Source organism: Pan troglodytes, chromosome 8 (genome assembly GCF_028858775.2).
Source record: "Pan troglodytes isolate AG18354 chromosome 8, NHGRI_mPanTro3-v2.0_pri, whole genome shotgun sequence".
NCBI classification, from domain to species: Eukaryota; Metazoa; Chordata; class Mammalia; order Primates; family Hominidae; genus Pan; species Pan troglodytes.
In genome coordinates this window covers 135,960,465-135,983,109 of record NC_072406.2, presented here as the reverse complement: position 1 = coordinate 135,983,109, position 22,645 = coordinate 135,960,465, and the positions used below count along the sequence as shown (strand labels likewise).

Here is a 22,645-nt window from a genome sequence, read left to right as displayed (position 1 = left end):
TTTGGCCTTCAAACTGGAAGCCTGGAAGACTGGCCCTAAAAGATGGCCTGGTGGAGTGGCCTGCGCAGAAAGAGAATGACAGCCTTCCTGGTCCAAGCCCTGCCCACTGTGGGGTCTCAGGAGCCCCCACTCTAGGGAAGTCCTCACTCCAGGGCAATGGTGAGGCCTTGCCCTGGTGCCCTGACTCAGCTCAGTGGCATCGTAGGATCACATCACAGACCCAGAGGAACTGGGAAGGTGACAGGCCAATGCAGGCTTGAGGGTCAGTCTGTCCCTGTAGCGCACTCCATGGGTTCCCAAAGACATCTACACCTGAATACCTAGAACAAGAGATAGTTAGGGAACCTGGCAAAAAGTTAGGGAACATGGCAAAATGGACTTTGCCGATGTGGTTAAGGTCACCACTCAAGATAGGATGACTATACTGAATTTTTTGGGTGGGCCCATCTATTCACACTCTCTCTTAAAAGCACAGAATTTTCTCTAGCTGGAAGGCAGAAAGATGTGGCAGGAAGGGAAGCGATTTGAAGCTGTGCCAGCGCTGGCTCTGAGATGCCGGGCCCACGTGCGAGGACCAGGGAGAGGCCTGGAGGAGCCTGCAGAAGACATGAGGAGGAACACAGGCAGCCAGCAGGAGGAAAGGCGCCTCAGCCCACAGCCAGCGAGTGAACTGCACGTCAGTCCTACTACCGCAAGGAGCTGAATTCAGCCAATACCTGAGTGAGCCCGGAAGTGGACTTTTCGCCAGAGGCTCCCCTAAGAAACCAGTCCTGCTGACCCCTTGATTTTGGCCTGGTGACACTCGCATCAGCCTTCTCACCTGCAGAGCTGTGAGATAGGTGTTGTTTGAAGCCACTAAGTTTGTCATCGTTTGTTACAGCAGCAAGGGAAATGATGCAGTCCCTGGTTCCCCACATCCCCGCCTGGAGAGCAGAAGCCGCAGGGCCATGGGCCTGGGCTCCGCATAAAGAACCCATGCAGAGTTGTCCAAAGCAGGAGGCCCTTTCTCAAAGGACCCTCTGGGCAAGAGCCTGCTCTTGGATGAACCACAAACCCTCTTGTGACCCCTGGATGGCCACCTTGGGGTAACGTCACTGTCTTTCCCAAGACCCAACAGAATCACAGTCTCAGATGGGAGAGGGCTCCTCCAGGGTCCCTAGGCCCTGCTCCCAGGGAACTTTACTCCCAGAAACCCCGGGAACCTCAGGAATTCCTCATTCCCAGTTCCTGAAACAGAAGCATGGCTAGTGGGAAGTCCACGTCTGCGGAATGGTCAGCACACGGGGCACGGTTTGAGAGCTGGAGGCTGCTTGGGCTCTGATTTACTTTAGGACCCTGGGCCAATCTTTTCTTCTCTCAGGTCACGTTTCTCCACCTGTAAAACAGGAATGGAACAGCGGGCCTCAATGTTTTCTTCTAAGATTGAAACTCATTAGCGTCTCTGGGGAAGCAGGCCCCACGCTGGCTGGCCTGCGGGGGAGGGGAAGGGGGCTTTCTTGGGCTTGGCAGCTTGGAACACCTGCCTCCAAGGACCGGCCTCGGAGGGGTCGCCGGGAAAGGGAGGGAAGAAGGAAGGGCGGGGCCGGCCCCCCTGCGCCCGCCCCGCGCCTCTGCGCGCCCCTGTCCGCCCCGGCCCAGCCCAGCCCAACTCCGCGGGCCGGTCACACGCGCAGCCAGCCGGCCGCCTCCCGTGCCCAGCGCGCCGCTCTGCTGTGCCCTGCGCCCCTGCCCCGCGCCACCTTCTGCGCCCGCAGCCCGCCCGGCGCTCCCGGTGACCGTGACCCTGCCCTGGGCGCGGGGCGGAGCAGGCATGTCCCGCCCGGGGACCGCTACCCCAGCGCTGGCCCTGGTGCTCCTGGCAGTGACCCTGGCCGGGATCGGAGCCCAGGGCGCAGCCCTCGAGGACCCTGATTATTACGGGCAGGAGATCTGGAGCCGGGAGCCCTACTACGCGCGCCCGGAGCCCGAGCTCGAGACCTTCTCTCCGCCGCTGCCTGCGGGGCCCGGGGAGGAGTGGGAGCGGCGCCCGCAGGAGCCCAGGCCGCCCAAGAGGGCCACCAAGCCCAAGAAAGCTCCCAAGAGGGAGAAGTCGGCTCCGGAGCCGCCTCCACCAGGTAAGGAACTTTCTGCGCTGGGCAGCCCGAGGGGGCGCTGGTGGTTGCGCGCCTCCAGGGGACAACTGGCTTCTCCCAGTGTGTGTGTCTGGGATGGGCCAGTCCCGGGAATCTCCCTGTTGCCGCCTCTGCCTCCCTAGGGACTGTATCTGCGCTTCCTGCGGGCCCGCCCAGCTTCCCAGAACTTGTCCTTGACCCTGACACGCATTTCAGCTCTGGCTTATGCCCTTAGGTAAAGAGGGAGCTGTGCAATTGGGAGGCTGCCTATGAGAGTCAAAGTTCTTGTTTCAAGCTTGAAATCCCCTGAGCTAAGGGTCTTTCTGCTGGATGCCTCTTACTTCTCTACCTACTTCTTCAATCCTCAAATGCGGCTGAATTTCCGCTTTGGGGATGTGGATGGCTGGCTGTTTTGGCAGATGGCCTTCTAGGGAAAGTTCTGCCAGTAGGCCTTTACCCAGTTGTGTCCCTTCTCAGCTCCCTCCCTCCCACTCTCAGCGGGTCCCTTGGGTCCTCTGCCCGGCTGGGGCAGGATGGCACAGCCTCCACTGGGGAGTCTGTGCCTGGAGTCTGCTGCAGCCTGGACTCCGGCTTGGGGGCTCCCTGGCTGCCTGCAGTGCTCCGTCTTTCATCCAAGTCTCATACCCTTCTCAAATCCATCTTCGGTTTCTGCCAACCTCATTTTCTTAGGAAAATGACTTCCACTAAATGACGTAGTTTATTAACCACCTTGTGAAGTGGGGCTTTCTCTAGTTCCAAATGTTCTTTGCTCAAATTGCAAGGGCTGCAGGCCTGGTATTTCAAGAGTGGGGCATGAGCAGGAATGTGGCCAAATTCTCTGGCCTCGCAATGGCCTTTCCTGAAAGGAGATACGTGCGGGTGCCACCGTTACAGGGCTCCGGGTATGGAAGGCATCGTCTTTGTTTGGTTAAACTGCTCACGAAAGTCAGCAGCCAGGGCAGTGGGAAAGTGGAGGAGGGATGAGGACACAGAACTCCTGAAAGGGTGGACCTATATGAGCACCCCCCTTTGCAGAGGCCCTGGCATGCTTCCATTTGTGGACAACTTTGAATGGGCGGGGATTTCTGAGTTGTGTGACAACCCTGAACACATCCAGAATTTCCAGTGTTTCAGGGAGAGTTATGGGAATTCAGGTGTTTAAGAGCTACAGTGGCTTAATAACAGGATTAGGAATGGGAAGAGACTTATATTTGTAGAATGTCGACTGTGACTCCATTAGAAACTTTATGTGCCAGTTTCATTTCACCCTTTCAGTGGCTCCGAAGGGTGGGTGAGGCTCAGACAGTTTAAGTAACTTGCTCAGTGTCACTTGCTGGCTTGGGATATTTGAAAGCCTTTCTCCTGTCCTTTTTAACTCAAGGCCTTTTTGGTTTGGTAGTTTGAATCAAATCCACATGCATTCTAGTTTTTTTTTAAAGTGCCTGCAATGTGCTTAGCTCCATCCTGGGCATGGTAGGGTGGTGTAGGCAGGAGACATGTATATTGGGTTCTGGCAGTCACTGGGAGTGGTGCTAAGGGGGAAAGTGGAAGGAGCCCCAGACTGGGAGTCTGAAGACTGGGCCTAACACCCATGTTTAGGGCTCATCAACTTGGGGATCTGGAATCATGGCTCAGTTTGCTGAGCTTTAACTTCATCATCGTTTGCAAATAGGAAGACTGCACCTGCCACCTCACTTTACTTTGTCAATTGCTGTAAAAACCTTTTTAATGAAAGCTTCCAGTGTGCCTGCCAGCTTATGTGCTAGTCTTCCTGTGAACCTTTCATTCATTCCACAGGCCGTTACCAAGAACCTGCTAAGCACTGGTGCTGGGTGAGATCCTAGGAATGGGGAGAGCAAGACATTCCTCTTCCCTGCCCCCCACCCCCCGCCCCCCACCACATGGAACTAGCTGGGAACTCTGAGAAAGTAATCACAGTTGTGTTAAGGGTTGCACAAAAGTGTGGGGTGTTAAGGTAACAAACAAGCTGGGGGAGCTCACTGAATCTGTGGGGGCTTGCGTAATGCTTCCCCGAAGAGGTGATGTTTAAGACTTGACAAGTAAGTCAGCTTTATTGTCCTGGGGACTCGTACAAGTGACCGGACATCATTCCTAAGATAGGTTTCTTTCCCTACAAAACACATCTCAGAAAGTCACAGCCTGGCCTGAGCAGTGTCCACAGACTAATGTGTCTGCAGACTCAGGGGTTACATGGGGAAGTGACTCTCTTTAGTCCTTGGAGAAACAGCTCTTGCCACTCTTGGAATGGGGTCTCTGGAGGAGAAATCAGAGTGTAACCTGAATTTGCAAGAAAAAGCTCATTTGGTTTTGGAAGGCCATCTTGCAGATAGAGACAGGCCATGGGGGAGCCTGTTGATTCGGTGCCTAGCCTCTGCTCCTGCAGGACACATTGCCCAGTTCACCGCAGCCCTGGCATCCACTGGGATCTCCAAGCCCCATACTGAAAACACGTCTTCGGAAGATCTAGAGACTCACATCAGAGGCCTGTTGGGACAGCTGCCTGCAGACCTGCTACCATGTCAGCTGTGTTTCTAATGAATTCTGTGGGGCTTTTTTAGAGCTCTCCCCAACCATGACAAGACAAGTGTGACATTTATCTCATATTTTTAACTCCTGTCCTTTTTTATTTTGGTGTTTGCTCAGCAGAATCCTCTGCCCTGGACCAAAGTGGGAAGACTGGTTTAAGCGTGAACTTAGTTAGGGGAATCAGTGACAGTTTTGTGCAGTTAAACTACACTAGGAGAAAATTATTTTTTTCTACTTTAAGTAGTGGCTTGATCTATATGCTGCTCATGGTGTAATAGAAGCACTTATCTCTGCATTGGATTGTTTTGGAATATCTTAGGAAGGCACTTACATAGGAAGGAACATTGGACTGTGGCCTGGAGTGTTTAATGCAAACTTCTGTACTTTGCTTCACTGGGTGGATGATGCAATGCTATGTATGAGGCACTGAGGTGGGAGTGAGGGGTTCAATTTAGAGATGCATAACAGTATAAAAGCATATATAACTAATTAAAAGTCTATATGTACTTTATCTTTGCAGATGATAAAATATTTCCCAGATAGCTCTTGTTTTGCATAAAGGTGAGTTCAAGGAAAGATGTATTCAGCAGTGATTCCCCACACAGGCAGATTTTCTATGTGGTAGGCCCTAGGAGGGAGCCCTGTTTTAACCGTGTAGGGGGGTTTATGCAAAGAGCCAAGGGCATTGGGGATTTGATCTTGATGTGGGTTCTGGCTTTGACCATTGGCTGTTCTTTCACACCACCACAGAAATGCCCAATGGGTGTGACATGCTGACGTTCATGGAGATGCTTGGAGAACTGAACCCTTTGGCTAACTGAGAGTATTGCATTTTCCATGAGTGGCTAACAGGTTTCCAGAGAAGTAGAGCCCCAATATATTAAACAGAATGGAATCTTTAAAAACATTTATTTAAGCTTTTATTTTGAAATAATTATAAACTCACAGGAAATTGCAAAAATAGTACACTGAGGCCCCATGTACGCTTTGTCAGCTCCCCCCAGTGATAACCTCTTAGATGATTCTAGTACAAGATACTTCAATCTTGGCAGGATTGATGTTTTGGGCCAATTGTGTGTTTGTTTGTGTATGTGTGTGTGTGTGTTGTGTGTGCATGCCAACAGAGGAGGAAGGGGGTTGCCTTCCTGTGTATTGCAGGATGTTTAGCAGTGTCCCTGGACTCCAAATTGGATGCCAGTAGCACCCTCCCCCCTGTTGTCACAACCAAAAATGTCTCCAGACATTGCCAAATATCCCCAGGGGGATGGGAGTCACTGTCGTATACAGTATCAAAATGAGGAGGTTGACAGTGATACTGTTAACTAGATTACATGCCTTACTCAGATTTGACCAGTTCTTACATGCATTTGTAGGCATGTTCTCTGCAGTTTTTATCACATGTACAGGTTCATGGAACCACCACCACTGTCAGGATATGGAAGCGTAGAATCTTTTTCTTAGGTTGCAGTAGGATTTTGGTACTGTACAGTTTCTGAGGTCCTCATTGTGAACACTCATCCATCCGAGAATTTTAGAACTCTAAGGAACCTAAGTGGACACTGAGCACAGATTCTTGCTTATTGCAAGATTCTAACAGTGAGCTGCCCGGCCTCTGCTCACAGGCTTCCATGGATGGACTCTCACCATTCAGTGGATGAAGAGTACTTATTGCTAGAATGTTCTTCCTCATATGAACTTGACAACGTTCTGCTCTCTAATTCCATTTATTTAGCTGTTTCGAATTGAATTTGACAGTTTCTAGATCCCTGCAGTTGGAATGATTTAAGGCCACGGGAGTGAATCTCAGATCCTCAGTTTTCATTCTCCCAGGGTTATGAATAAGGTAAGGGGCCACATTTTGCACGTGCAAGTGGATTTGGGGGTATCTTACTTTCCATGCCATCTTCAAATTGATGACCCTGGTTTGCAGCATATTCCTTTTGAAGAATAAAATAGAACAGAAAAATAAACCATAGTTATAGAACTTATCCTTTTCCTCCCACTTGGCAGTAACAATCAAATCAAATAATAAGCTGAACTATTGATTTGAATGAGGGATTTGAAGATTTTATTTATTTCTCTCTTCATTGCACATTGGGTTAGAAGTAGGCTTGGATATGTAGTCTTTAAATTTGAGTTTCTGCTTGGTCCTTTGTTCATAACTTTCTTCATGTGCTGGTGAGAATGCACCGCTGTTTGAATGTGGACAAACCCACATCATCGCCATAGTCTTGAGCCTGTGGAATTTGCAGAGGGGGCAGCGAGCCACGTTTGTTTGTGTGTCTGTGCTCAGAATCATTGAGTTTGCATTTTGTACTGTGCTGGGCCCCAGTTGCAGGGGGAAATAACCAAAGAGTTGTTCTTTGAGCATATTTGGTTGTAAACAAAGCCTTTTCTGTTGTGTGTGCCGTAAGCCAGTTGGTGAAAAGGGCTTCACATTTAAGCTTTCCTTCTCTTTTCAGTGTGTTTTGCTGCATTTGGCTTTTGGATGGAAATGTCTTCTCCTGGGCAAAATGGGAGTGTAAGGATTAGGAAGCTGTGTTTGTAAATATTTCAATAAGTACTTTAAAAAGCAATCACAATGCTATTAGCATACCTAAACAATTAACAAGCAATCCTTCATGTCAAATTATATGCTTACTTTAAGAGTTAAATCCAAAGTGTTTTGTCCAGGTAAACTCCCTACAAAATTCCAAGGGAGAGGACGTCATTTCCTGTACATTAGCAAGCAGCTTTCTAAGACACCACCTCCATTTCCAAAATGCTTTCCAAAGTCAACTATTAATGCTGGCAAATTTCCTCTTGCCTGTGCCCAAGGTTCCAGAAACCAGGGCTCGCGCATGGATAATAAAGGAGGACACTCCCACGTTTGCGAAAGCTGGACTGCATGCTGTGGTTCTTAAAAATAGCCACTGTGTTTTCTGTATGCCTCAAGTGTCCATGGCTGCCAGAGCTCATGGCACCTTTAGTGTGGGGACAATGGCAGCCTGGCCCTGGAGCCTTGACTTTTGAGGTGGGGGTTTTCTCTGGATGTCCCTGAGGGTCCAGGGAGCCTGAGGTCTCAGGCTTGGCATCTCCAGCAATGGCTCTGCCCTCTGTGGCCCTCTCAGGCCCCAGCCACTGCAGCTACCACTCTGGGGTCACAAAACCCAGGAAATTAGGGTTTCTTTGGATGGCCACTGGAAGGGCTGGCATCCACATCTGGCTGGCAGCCAGCTGGCTACTCGTTGGGCATCATAGGATGGTTAGCATGGCACAAAACAGCTTCACATGTTAATTTAAGCCCCTGATGTCACAGATTTGTATGGAATGCCTGGTTCATGCTAGGCACAGGTAGGTGCTCCATGGTGAGTTTTTTCAGGATGAAGAGAGAGCTGAGGTCAAAGTCTGGTTCTGCCACTCATGGGCATTTGTGACTTCTTCAAGCATCAGTTCCTCACGATGGCATGGGAACAATTAATAACCCGAGCTTTTGGAGGAGGTGTACGATTGGATGGGTCAATGCCCAGCCTTCCAGCCTCCCAGCCTTCTAGCCTCCCAGCCTCCGGAGTGGGGCAGCTCAGAGGCATCTCCCCTCCCAACCCCACCCTGAGTTCCCAGCCAGGTTGAGTCCCCGTTGAGTCCTGCCAGACAACACAGCCTGAGTTATTGGTGTTTCCCCTTCAACTTTTCACCTGTGCTACTTGAAATCTCCTCCCACATACAGCACTGTGCCCAAAGCCTTCTTGTCTCAGGCTCTGTTTCCAGGTGGAATCTAAGATGAGACTGGCAGGTACCAACAGCTCCCTGCACAGTGTCTGCACACACCCACCTGCTGCTGTTACCAGGGTGTCTCTTTAAAGGCAAAGGACTCTATTTGGTTGCAAGTCAGAAAGGTGGCTGCTGGCTGCACAGAGGGCAAGAGTGGGGGCCACAGGGCACTGCTGCCCCAGCCATGCCCACTCTTCCTTATGCCCAGATCTGAGGCCAGGTCTTCTGCATGAAAGGCTGGCCCAGAGGAGGGTGGGACTGACCAGGCAGGTATCCCAGAGAAGACACAATGGAGAGAGAGAGAAAGAGAGACAGAGAGAGAAAGAGAGAGAGAGAGATGGGCCATGGGATTTTGATGGATTGTTTGATTGATTGATTTTGGTCTAGTTTTGGTAAGAAGTTCTTAGACAATTTCATGAGTACCTCCATGTCCAGCCCACAGCCTCCCCCCGGGCTCCCGTCAAGGTCATTGAGATGGATGGAAGCCAGCGCATCAGTCCACTGCTCAACTCGCCCTTCAGGACCCACTGAATCCCTGGATTCTTATTTCCTCTGGGAGCTTCCAGTCCTCAGAATTGGATAAGGGTGCAGGTGGTTCCTCCCTGTGTCATGGCCCTTTCCCTGCCAACATCGCACAGAGCAGGCGTTTCTCACTGCTTTTGTTTAGATTTTCGTGTTCACCTGTGAAGTTCTCCCGGCTCTACCTGTGTGAGGGTTCCCAGCAGATCCTCCCAGCAGATCTGGTGTGTTTGTGGTGATTTAGCCTTAATGCTGCAATTCTGGGGAGCCCCAGAGAACCTCTTTGGTCATTTTTTTCTCCTAATGTGGGTTCCTTAAGCAGAAGCAGGCAAGGACCTCAGAGCCCTGGGCTGGGTCCTTTACTACAGGAATGCAGAGCCTGTTGGACTGGAATTTCCTGGGGAAGATGCAAAATTGCAGCAAAGCATTTTTTTTTTTCTGGCTTCTGGGGGTTGCTACTGTAAGCCCTTTGTATAGTGAGGAGAAAAATAGTTCTCTATTAACCAAGAATTATATTTATCACTGTAGACCAGAATAGAACATGTGGCCCACATTGGCAATTCAGTTTGCTACTTTTAAGGGATTCGGTTTTGTCACGCGGCCCAGATGGAGATGCTGGCTTGATCCTGGCCCCTTCTCTGCACACTGTTTCCATTTTGCTTTCTTCTTTCATCTGCATGGACCATATGCTGCCTTTCTTGTTAGGAGAGAGGAAGGGGCTATGAAGGGGGGGCCTGTATGCTGTCCATGAAGGGCTCGGATTTGGAATCATTCTCCAGCTCTGTCCCCTCCTTGCTCTGTCCGTGACCTTGGGCAGCTCTCTTCTCCCCTCCGAGCATCTGTGTCCCCATCTATAAAATGGTGTGCAGAGACCCTGTTAGAATCTATGTGAAAATGCTGTGTCAATTTTGAACCATGCTATGCACATTAGCTGTTATTCCTCCAGCAACTGGAATAGCTCTTTGTGATGGGTGAGAAGATAGAGGTCTTGCTCAGTGAGGCTGCAGGCCAGGGCCACCCTAAGCCCATCAGGCAGCATTTTTGTTTCCTGCTGGTAACTTCCACCGTGGCAGGTATTGTTGCCTTCTCCTTTCACTGATGAGGGAACTGAAGTGTAGAGAGGTGATGAGGTCATCCCAGGACATACCTGAGGGTACAGGGGCAGACATGGCAGCACCCCAGACTGGAACCAGGCCCTTAGGCCTGCACTTCCAACCACCAGCTGCCTCCTCCCCAGCGAAGGTGCTGGGCCCCTGCCTGCTGTCTCAGCCCCATCTGCCACTCCCTTTGGGGAGTCTGTTCCCCACATGTTGATCCTACCCTCCATGCCCCTGCCAGGGGAGTCACACTGTCAGTGTAGTAGGACCTTCGCCTGACATCCAGACTTTCACTGGAGTCCCAGAGCTGAGTCCCAGAGTTTCCTCACAGGCCTAAATCTGCCTGGGCCTGGGGTGCCCGGGCCATGGTGTTGTGATGTGGGGGCTGGCAGGGCCGTGGTGTGGAGTCTGCCCAAGCCATGGTATTGCGGGCAGTCCAGGCTGTCGTGTGGGGGCTGCCCAGGCCATGGTATTATGGTTGCGGGGTTGGTGGGGGGTGCCTAAACCATGGTATTAGAAGCTGCGCAGGCCATGGTGTTGGGAGGTGCCCGGGCCATGGTGTTGTAGTGTGGGGGCTGGCTGGGCTATGGTGTGGGGGCTGCCCAGGCTGCGGAGTTGGGGGCTTTTCAGGCCATGGTGTTATGGTGGAGGGGGGTTGTCTAGGCCATGTCATTGGAAGCTGTCCAGGCCATAGTGTTGGGAGCTGCCCAGGCCATAGTGCTGGGGGACTGCCTGGCTCCCTCTCTCACTGCCTGTTCCATGGAGGCCCCAGGGAGGCGGCCCTGGCTGAAGGAAGGCTGTCGTGAACACCATTTTCTGGGGAAGGCTGGAATGGGGCATTATTTTCCAGAACTTTGGCTTTTTTTCTCACATATTTTGTGAAATTTTTTTCTTTCCTTTTCTTAAAACATCTTATGTTTCTGAAAAATCCAACTCAGCCTTATCAAAAGTTATGCTCCTGATTTTGTGGAGCCACTAAGGCCTTTACAGAGCCCTGGTCAGGCTCTTAGGGAGGTGGCCTTCTTCCACGGTTTTCCCACCAGCTGGGATGTTCCCGCCCACAGAAGCAGGACACAGGCCAAAGCAGTGTCGGGCAGAGATGTGGGTTCAGGTCTCTGACTTGCCTTCCTCCTCTGGCCTTTACAGAAGTTTCAGTTAATTGGCTTCTAGACACTAAAGGGGGCACTTAATTTTTTTATTTTCTTTTCAGCTTACATGGAAATGAAAGATACTTCCAGCAGGTACCACCCAAGAATATAACAAAAAGGGGGTTTCCTTTGGCTTGGCCCAATGTACCCCTTGAATTTCTTGAAGATTTAAGGTTTTCTTAATAAGTGTCCTTTTAGCATGTGGCTGTAACATAGTCGGAAATGATTTCATTATTGGCAGAATCCACCAGCTAATTTTGGTATTTCAACTGGTTTTTAAAGTTCAAGCTAAGTTTCTTTCTCCACAGACCTGCCCTGCCTCTTGTTTCTGTTTGTCACTCACCGACTGGTTCATTTGTTCATTCATGCATTCATTCATTCATCACAGCCTCCTAAGTCCCAGACTCTGGAGACAGAGCAGTGAGCAAAGCCAGACATCATCCCTGTCTCATCAACAGACACGTCCCATTGCCACTGGGATGCTGCCACCCAAGATGAGTGCAGACCTGCGGTGTGGCTGCCAGTGCCCCACCCAGGTCTTCTTTCCCCACAGGGACACCCAGCCCCCAGATACCAGGAGTCTCCTCTTCAGGCAGCTCACACCTGCTTCCACCTCTGCAGAAGAACCCTTGGAAGGCTACATCTCCCACTCTCAGGCTGTAGCCAGAAGTCAACTGCAGTAGAAATGACAGCTCCTTGTCCCAAGTCAGGACAACCCTGTGTGCAGTTGCTGCTCCAGAGCTCCTGTGGGATGGGCTGAGCCTGACTCTGGCTGAGACCACAGCCTTGCTTAGCTCCTTTCCTCACCCCATCCTGCTTCCCTTCCTTCCCCTCTCCCTCAATACACCTTGTGCATCCAAAGCCCTGCATCAGGCTCTACCTAGAGGCAACCTGACCCAAAACAGGTGCTATCAACTTCCATCAAAGTGGATTTGATTTGGTGGGGAGGTCAGGAAAGTTTAAGGAGGCGATGCCAGAGCTGAGATTTTCAGGATCAGTAGGAGCTAATTAGCTTGAGCGTAAAGGGAAGGGAAGGGAAGGGAAGGGAAGGGAAGGGTGCTCCAGGAGAAGGAACAACATAGTACACAGTTCTGGTGAGGAAGAAGCATGAACTGAAGGCTAAACGGAGGCCAGTGTTGCTGGAGCAGGGAGAGGGAGTGCAGTGTGAAAAGGAGCCAAGGGGCCAGCAGGAGCATGGCAGGCAGGTGTCTCAGGCTATGGCAAGGAGGCTCCCCAGATGGGGGCAGCATCCTTACCCACAGGTACCAAGCCAGGGCCTGGGAGAGAGTTAGGTTGGAGAAGCCCAGCAGGGTGGAAAATGCTAGCTCTGGGGTCACAAGTCTGAGGCTCCACTTCCAGTTCCAGAAACTACAAATGATGTCTCTGGGCCTCAGTGAGGGTCAAATGTACTACCCAAAAGTATTCTTCAGTCTTTTTTTTTTTTTTTTTGAGACGGAGTCTCGCTCTGTCACCCAGGCTGGAGTGCAGTGGTGCAATCTCGTCTCACTGCAAGCTCTGCCTCCCAGGTTCACGCCATTCTTCTGCCTCAGCCTCCCAAGTAGCTGGGACTACAGGTGCCCACCACCACACCTGGCTAATTTTTTGTATTTTTAGTAGAGACAGGGTTTCACCGTGTTAGCCAGGATGGTCTTGATCTCCTGACCTTGTGATCCACCCGCCTTAGCCTCCCAAAGTGCTGGGATTACAGGTGTGATCTTCAGTCTTATAATAGTAACAACGTGCAGGTGTACATTGTTTTTATTAGGAGTGTTTCTTCTCCTGGGTGTTGCTAATAACACATTTCCTTTCCTTTAACTAGAGACTCCTTAAAGTCCAAGACACCATCTTTAGGGACAGGGGAGCAGAAGGGGAGATGGCTGCTGTGCAGGAGAGGACGGTTGAACTCTTAGCATCTTGAACCAGCTCTGACGTATGTGAAAGTAAATGCATCTCTCTCTCCCCCTTTAGGTAAACACAGCAACAAAAAAGTTATGAGAACCAAGAGCTCTGAGAAGGCTGCCAACGATTATCACAGTGTCCGTGTGGCCCATGAAGATGTCAGAGAGAGTAAGTGAGGCTCTCGGAGAGCCCCTACACCAGTCCTAGGCCCTGTTCAGGGAGGATGGGTGGGTACAGGCCCCTGGTGCAGCAGCCTGACTACAGATTCCCGAGTGTGGGGCTGCCTGGGGCCTGCTGTCTATTCCGATCCATGGTGCGGGGGCGAGAACATTCACGGCAGCTTCTGCACCACACTCACACTTGTGCACTGCCTCACTACTCACAGCCAGATTTTCTGATTCAACTGCAGTCAGTTTTGAATTTCCTGGAGCTCTTGGTTGCTTTCCCCACCTCTCTCTCCTCAAAGACAACATCATTTCCTCTCTTGTGGGACCTCTTAGCTGCCCATGGCCTTCAGTGTGCATTTCTTATCTCCCAACCTGACCCAGGAGCCTCTGGGGTCAGAGATCAAATCTACTTGCAAAATATGCAGTGCTAGGCTGGCATCTCACAGTCATGAACATAGTGCACCTTTAATTACTCACCTTGGAATGTTCAAAGGTATTATTTTGAGACTCATGAACAATCTCTGGCCCATGAGCTATAGCTATTACTATTAACTACTACCATTATTATTATTGTATCATTGTTATTCTAAACTGCGGTAACCAGGATCACGTTTCTGCTAAAATTAGTATTAGTAATAACAGCCATTTATTAAGCACTTATGTAGTAGCCAGGCACTTGGCTGAGTATTTGGCATCCCCTAGTGCCCCTCTGACTATGGGTATTATTATTATCATTATTATCCATACTTTACAGATGAGGAAAATGAGACATGGGAATGTGCATAGTTTACCAAGGGTTATGCAGCTTCTACGTGGTAAAACAGGGATTTGAACCCAAGATTTTCTGATTCTAGACTTTTTGGTTAGCTTAAAATAAATGATGCATTTCACAACTTTGCATTTACAGAGGCAGGACTTTAGCTGCCATGTGAGTCCATAAACAGTGTTCCAGAGTTGATTGTCACAGGTGGAAGTGCTGCTTCCTTAAGCACAATGTAATGATTTGGGGCAGTGTTTCTAACCAAGAACTCGCCATCAAAGAAATCGTAGAGATGACTAATAGTGCATCCTCAAGTGAAAACAGATGTCAACAACAGTGACCTTCTGTGGTCACTTACCAAATGTAAAGTATATTCCTTCTTAAAGTGGGCAGGCGTGCACTGCACCCATTGCCCATTGAGAGGACTCATTGGACCAGGAGAGCGCATTCTGCACAGTGCACGCTGTGGCTGTGTTTCTGCTGCTTGACCCTGACAGTGTGGTGCTTTGGGGTCGTCTCTAGATGGGGGGTAATAGGACTCCTCACCTTGAATGGACCTTGGACATTGGCATTTTGTGCCCAAGCAGGCTGATAAAACACCAGCTGTTTCTTCAGGATTACAAATGCCACAGGGCTGATGTGGCCTTGAGAGTTGGTCTTGCCTCCCTGGGTCTTACTGCCATCAGATTGGATCCTGGTACTTCTTCACTGCCTTGTGAAGAAATAAACGTATTTCTTCACTGCCTTGTTGATTTTTAAGTGCTTTTAAACATATTTTGCCCAGATTTTTTTGAGTAGCTTCAGCAGAAGGGTTGGTTTGAATTATCTTAGTTCTTTATTATCAGAATTGGAAGTTCTTAAACTTTTGAGGAGACCATTTTCGGAAAGATTTTTGAAGACTCAATTACACACACACACACACACACACACACACGTCTGAATTTGCCTCCTTTTCTGCCATGGGTACACCCCTCCCTACTGGCCCACCCAGGATTGCTCCCATGGCTTTGGCTTCAAAGCTCTGTTAGGTTGGGATCACTGGTCTCATAGGCAGCCATCACGGCTCTGGTTCATTGAATGCTCTATACGTGATTTTAGCCTGTGAAACTTCTTTTACTAAAAAAAAAAAAAAAAAAGAAAAAAAAGGGGGTCGAGGATAACCTTTGAGGGGAAAAGCAGCTGAGGAGATCCTGACAACCGACAGATGGTGGCCATGGAGGCAGGGCACATGTGGCAGGGTGGCGTGGCCGTTAGGAATGCAGGCCTAGAGTCAGGCACCTGAACAAGCAAGGTGTGGCCTCAAATGCAGAACTGGGCATTCTCAGAACCCTGAGTCCATCCTCCTGTCAGGATCTACTCAGGTTGCACTGGGGGGCTTTGAAGGCAGCGTGGCAGAATGTTGGGCTGGTGTACGTGACAACTACATTATGTTCAAGGTGGCAGGCAGAGCAGATGTCAGCCACTTCATTTGCAAGGCGGTGGGCAGTACAGGCGATGTTAACTACATTGAGTTATGAGAGTGGATGGGGTTAAAAGGCTCATCTCAGATGTAGAAGTCATCCTTATGGAACTTTAGCTTTTGAGGAAGAGAACATGTACATGGCTGTCACTGTGATTAAGGAGTAGTGTCAGCTGTGGCAAGTATCAAACTACATTTTAGGTGTTGTTTTGTAATAGTTTAAGAAGTTGGTTGAGTCATCATTCTAATTATTCACCTCTTCTCATGTCCACACCCTTTGCTGTGTAACTCTTTAGTTCCCTTTGCCAAAGCTGGAAGTCCCTTGGCTTTGGGCTGGTCCATGAGCCTTGTTTAGGCCAGTAGATGGTGAAGGGATCATGTGTCAGTTCTGAGCCCAAGCTTTGTTTGTTTCCATTTGTCTCTTGGGCCTCTTGCATCTCCACAAGAAGAGTGTGCATACCTAGACCACTGGTCCTAGGAGGCTGAGCAATAAGTGGAACAGATGTGGGCCCAACCAGCAACCCAGAGCTACCCAGCTGAGCTCAACTAATCTACAGACACCTGAAAATAAATGCGAATTGTGTGCCATTAAGAGTTAGGGGTTGCTTGTTATACAGCAGTAGCTGACCAATACAATGAAGATAAAGCATGACCTTGTTTTTTCAAAGGTTACATGACATTCTGTAATATAACCACCTAATAATAAACATTTATGTCGTTTCCAATTTTTTGCTACTGTAAACAGCTTTTCTTGCAATGAAATTACCTTATGCCATGTTATTTACCATGCATTAATTGCAGGATTATTCTCTACTTGGCAATTCCCACTATAATTTTACCCATTTTCTGGCCTCTGCTTCCCTTTGTTTGCAGCCAGATGAGGGCTTGTTTTTTACATGTGTCCTAAGCTTTAAGCCTCTGCTCACATGTTCTCTCTATAGGGAATTGGACAAGCATCAAAGTTGGTGATTGAGAGGACAGCTTTGGGATCAGACTTACACTTGAGACTTTGGATAAGTTACTAACTTCTGGCTGCCAGACTCTGGACAAGTTACTAACTTCTCTATGACTCAGTTTCCTTCTCTGTGAAGTGGGAATAATATTAACCTTATAGGCATATTGTGAAGATTAAATAATGTCTGCACAGTGTAGCACACAGCACACGGTAAGCTCTCAGCAAACATTAGCTATGACTTTAATTTACCATCTTGGGGTCTTTTGTGTGCCTTAGAACAGGGTCTGGCAAACTTCTTTAAAGGATCAGATTGTAAATATTTTATGCTTTAGTAGCTAAGAGCCAAAATCCAGGATATTATATAAGTGCTTATATAACCATTTAAAATGTAACCCTTAAAATATTTAAAGTTTATTCTTATTTCACAGATCATACAAAAACAGGCGGTGGGCTGTATTTGACCTTTACACGGGCTATAGTTTGTCAACCTCTGTCTTAGAAGTTCAGTGCTCTGCAAATCCCACTTCCAGGAAGCCTCCTCTGATCACCTCTCTTTAGTTTCCTGTGCTTCTTTCTTATGGTCCTGGTTCCCTCCTTTCTCATATCACAGTGATTCCTGTGCATGGTTCTTTGGTTCTGAAAGCCTGTGAATGCTTAAGAGCAGGGGCCTTGTCTGATTCATCTCTGGATAGACCCAATGTTGGTAGCAGCACTTGACAATGGTGAACCTGTTTGTTGAGTACTCACATTGTGGTAGAGCCAGCATCATGGTGAACAGAACAGGTGCTCTACATATGCTCAGATGGGTTCTCTATGACCCAGAACAGCAGCTGGCTCTTTCAAGGAAGTGGTCTTTGATTTCACTTCTTAGAGCAAGATCTGTAGGAAAGAAACATGATCAGCCGGGTGCAGTAGCTCAAGCCTGTAATCCTAGCACTTTGGGAGGCCGAGGCAGGTGGATCACCTGAGGTAAGGAGTTTGAGATGAGCCTGGCCAACACGGTGAAACCTTGTCTCTACTAAAAATACAAAAATTAGCCGGGCGTGGCAGCATGCACTTGTAATCCCAGATGCTTGGGAGGCTGAGAGAGGAGAATTGCTTGAACTCAGGAGGCGGAGGTTGAAGTGAGCCAAGATCACGCCATTGCACTCCAGCCTGGGTGACAGAGCGAGACTCTGTCCCACCAAAAAAAAAAAAAAAAAAAAAAAGAAAGAAAGAAAGAAACATGATCTCCTACCAGGATGGAAGTAGGATGGTTTCCCTGAAACATGTTGGTGAATGCGAGCTTGCTTGATGCATCTCCCTCATGCCTTGACTGGAAGAAGTTTGAGGCCTCAATCAGGCACCATACTTGGGGATTGGCCAACTTAATGTATATTTGTGTGTGTTTTAAGCTTGAGGGTTTTTCATTGCATCACAGACAGTTTGGTTTTTCATTCAAGCCCTTGTTATGAGCCTCTTCTCTTCATTGCATAACCAGACAGTTCCCTGGGGCTAAGTTGGGTCTTCCTTCTTGGCATCTGGCACAGCTATTCCCAGACCCCTGATTCTGGAAGATTTTACCGACACAGTAGACATGATAAACTGCCATGCCTGTATTTCAGACTCCTATGGGAGTGACAGGGGAGGTGAGGGGCCAGAATTGGGACAGAGTCACACCCCTCTTGACAGATGGTGGTTAGGAAGCCCAAGAAATGTGGGCACTGGGAAACCAAAGGTGCCCCTACTCCTTGCTATTTTCCACTTTCTGCACCATCTCAAACATGCCTAAAAAGTTATTCTTTAGTCTCTAAAAAGAAACATGTGCCTTTGAAGGATTTTATAGCATTCCTTTACAATGTGGAGAGTTTTATTTTGTTTTTCCAATAATGGGTTTGTGGCAGGGCCTTCACTGGGTTTGATTAGGGGTCCTGGGCTGGCTGTAGCCTACAGTAGACATGTCTGTAAACTGAGTGTGTTTATGAACACTACATGAGCAGTGTGGCCAGTCTGCAGCTATAGGCTTCAGAAACCTTGGTCTGAAACCATAGGCACAGTGGACTTGTCAGCCTAGAAATACTTCCCAGACAAGGGTTTAGGGGACAGAACTCTGATGTTCTGGTGTGCTCGGTAGCACCCATAGGTGGCATGAAATTTCATTCATTTGTATCAGCCACTTAACCCCAAGTGTGGTTCTTATTGACCAAGTACATGCTGGTCCACTTACAGGGGAGACATTCTAGGGCTGTACCTCCTCAGAATCCCCATGACAAGGGTGAGCACACGTGCTTCTGTTGCTCTTGGGGAATTTGTTCTTGGCATACTGTGAGCTATCCTGTTTCCATCTTCTCAAAGCTTCTGTGATAAAACCCTCTTTATTCTGTATTACTGACTCTTGGATGGATTTAACAGAAAACCAAATTTACCATGTTATGCCCTAAAACTTTACAAAAAAAATTGGCACTTAAACCACTTGTGGTGGAAGTTGGTCTTGTGGTGAAAGTAGACTTCTTTCCTGGCTTATTAAATATTTGACTATGAAAGCAGTAAACACATGCTATAAACTGATCATGTCCCCACAGAATGTGTTTGTTGAAATGCTAACCCACAAGGTGATGGTATTTGGGGGTAGGGCCTTTGTGTGTGTGTGTGGTTGGGGCGGGGGGTGGTGATTAGATCACGAGGGTGGAATTCTCATGAATGGGATTAGTGAACTTATAAAAGAGACCCCCAAGAGCTCCCTTGGCCTTTCCTCCATGTTAGGATGCAGGGAGAGGATAGCCACTGTATATGAACCAGGCCCTCATCAGACACTGAATCTGTTGGTGCCTTGATCTTGGACTTCTCGGCTTTTAGAAATGTGAGAAATAGGCTGGGCGTGGTGGCTCACTCCTGTAATTCCAGCACTTTGGGAGGCTGAGGCAGGCAGATCACCTGAGCTCAGGAGTTTGAGACGACCACCCTGGGCAATGTGGTGAAACCCCATCTCTACTAAAATACAAAAAATTACCCTGGTGTGGTGATGCATGCCTGTAGTCCCAGCTACTCAGGAGGCTGAGGCACGAGAATCACTTGAGCCCTGGAGGTGGAGGTTGCAGTGAGCCAAGATCATGCCACTGCACTCCAGCTTGGGCTACAGAGTGAGACTCTGTCTCAAAAAAAAAAAAAAAAGAAGAAATGTGAGAAATAAATTTCTGTTGTTTATAATCTGGTACAGCAATTTGAATAGACTAAGACAAGTACTAAGTACCAAATGAAAGGGCACTATTTTGCAGTGCCACCTGTCTGTTGGATATCAAGTATCCATATATGCCTGGCTTTGTTTTCAGGCTCACTAATCTTTATTATTAATTCATTTTTCTACCCATGCTTGAAATATCTCACTTTCTTAATTACTGTAGGTTTATAACAAATCTTGACATCTGGTAGAGCAGGACTCATTCTTCTTTAAAAGTTGTGTTTATTCTTGACCCATTGTGTGTACTTGTAAACACACACGCACACATTTACATCATGTAGTGAAGTTCTACATGATGTCAAGTCAAGTTCTTGGAATTTTGATTTAGATTTGCATTGATTTTACGAATCAATTTGGGAGAATGAACACATTTACAACATTGACTTCTAATCCATGAACATGGTATATCTCTCCACTTGTTAGACCTTCTTTAATATCGCTTGTAGAAATTTATCACTAGAGGTCTTATATATCTTTTAATAGATTTATTCTTTGATACTTGCTATTCTGTGATACTTTTAATTTCAATTTTCTACTCTTTATTGGTAGACTACAGGTATATAGTTAATTTTTGAATGTTGACTTTTATATTCAGCAATCTTGCTAAACTCTTGTTAATCACATATTATTTGATATTTAAGTATAAATCGTAATGTATATGAAATGATGACAATTTTGTTTTCTCCTTTTCAATTCTTATACCTTTATTTATTTTCCTTTACTGTGTTGGCAAAGACCCCCATTCATAAGGAATAGATCTTCCTTGTGAGTTTTAATTCTGCTTTTGTATTTTTAGTTTTCTTGCTATTTGGCCTTATTTAAAATATTTTTCTGCTTATCCTTTTCTTCAGCATGTTTTTTTTTTTCTTTTTTTATGGCAAGTAGAAGCCATGACTCTTGGATTATACAAAGGATGAACAGTGTCTGGGTAAAATATTTTCCTAGCCAGCATATCAAGTTACTTTCAAGGTCACATTTCTCTGAGTGTTTTGGATGGTATACCTCCTTTAACGTTCTTTTGGTGGAATTTTTTGTTCTGCACAGACTGTACATTGGTGTTCATTCTTTATTTATTTTTCAATGAGGCAAGATTCAGCCAGATTTTCTCCAGGAGGGACAGTCTAAGCCCTTTCTCAGATCTGTAAATGTTGACTAGCTCAAAATGCAGAACCTCCAATACAGTAGAGTTTCCAGTTTCTAGCAGCCTTTTGTCTTTTAAATATTTTTGTTCTGAGGTCTCAACTTCAGGCCTCCTTCCTACTTCCAGCCAGTAACCATTACTCCTGCTTCTCCTCAAAGATAACCACCATCAGATACAACTTTTGCCTGTTTTGAACTTAATGTTCATCGGATCATACATTGTATGCTCTTTTGTGTCTGACTTCTTTTGCTCAATATGATGTTATGAGATTTGTCTATGTTGTTGTATATAGCATGGTTCATTTATTTTTGTTGATTTATAGTATTCTAGTGCATGACTATACTGCAGGTTATTTATTCATTCCCTTGATGGGCATTCGGATTGTTTTCAGTTTTTTTGCTATTATAAATGGTGCTGTTAGGACTATTCTTGAATAAGTCTTTTGGTATATATATGAATGCATTTTTTTTTGCATGTATACCTATAAGAATTGCTGGATCATAGTGTATGACTAAGTACTGCTGGAGATTTTTCCAAATTGATTGTACCAGTTAACACTTCTACCAGCAGTGAATGAAAGTTCTAGTTGCTTCACATCCTTACCAGCATTTGATATTGTCAGCCTTTATTTTCTTCATATTGGTGGGTATATGCTGATATCTCATTGTGGTCTTAATTTGTATTTTCCTGATGACTAGTGACTAATGCTTACTTACCATTAGGATAACCTCATTTGTGAATATGTGCTCAGTTCTTTTGCTTGTTGTTTTTCTTATTGATTTATAGGAGGGTTTTTGTTTGTTTATTTGTTTTTCTTGAAAACACGATGACTCTAAGTCCTGTATCAGATACATGCATAGTGAATATCCCACTTCTTGGCTCACTTTTAACTCTAGTAGAAGTGTCTTTTGAATAATAAATGCTCTTAAATTTAATATAGACCAATCATCAATATTTTCTGTTGAGGTCAGTACTTGTTGCTTTGGACTAAGAATGTTTTTTGCCCACCCCAAGGTCATGAAGATATTTTCATGTTATCTTCTAGTGATAAAGTTTCCTTTTATATGAACATATTTTCACTAAAGTAATTTGATTTAAATAAAAACATTAAGGAAATAATAGTGCAGGTGGTACATGGATGTGGAAAAATTTATGAAGTTGATAATAGGCAAGTGCTTGAGGGTTGAGAAATGTTCTTTTGAACCAATAATTCCTTTTTTTTGAGCCTTATAAGCAATGTATAAAGAATGGTGTTAGTTTTCCATGATGATGCAGACATAGGGATTATCAGTTATACTGGATCATAATGCCGATTCATTCATTTGGGAACATTGGTTGGACATTGGAAATTCGAGGATTAAAGCTTGTCATTGCTGCTCTTGAGGCTCACAGCCTGTTCAGGGAGACAGACTAAACCAACACGGTAACAGTGTGGACTTTTCCTAGGAGGTTAGGCTAAAGGTAGGAGTGGGTAGGCTGAGAGGGTTGAGTGCAGGGGAGGAAGTCTTGGGAGGCTTTTCAGACAGAACAGCCCCTGAGCTGGACATTTAAGAAGGAGGTAGGTGGTCAGAACCTTTGAGGCTGAGGCTCCGGGCTGACTCCAGATATCAGCCGCTGTAGCCAGCGTGGGCTGGAACCCGATTCTTTGAGAGTGTCCTCTGTTGGACCCACTGGGGTCTGGGAAAGAAAATCTCTGAGCTTGTGTAGCCTCACAGGTAAAAGACCCCAGCCAGGTTTGCAGGGACTCTCTTCTGAGACTGGTTGTCTCAGAAGAATCACCTGGGAACTTCCGACCAGTGGTGGGTTCCTTTGCTAGCCTATTGATCAGTTTCTGGGAGAGGGGTTAGGGCACCTTTCCTTTAAGTTTCCTGGGAG

General features: G+C 47.1%; 1 protein-coding gene across 5 annotated transcripts in view; it reads left to right on the top strand.

Annotated features, from left to right (window-relative positions):
* The window catches only part of CPXM2 (carboxypeptidase X, M14 family member 2), a 232,864-nt gene that overhangs the window by 50,693 nt on the left and 159,526 nt on the right, over positions 1-22,645 (top strand). The window contains exons 1-2 of one of the 5 annotated variants that reach the window (XM_508093.7): positions 1,648-2,114; positions 13,141-13,239. In XM_508093.7, the coding sequence (XP_508093.5) occupies positions 1,811-2,114; positions 13,141-13,239 (403 nt within the window). In that variant the 5' untranslated portion in view covers positions 1,648-1,810. Of the gene's footprint in view, positions 1-1,647; positions 2,115-6,213; positions 6,502-13,140; positions 13,240-22,645 lie in introns of those variants that run through there. The other 4 variants (XM_054659952.2, XM_054659951.2, XM_063782241.1 and 1 more) reach the window with 4 other exon arrangements.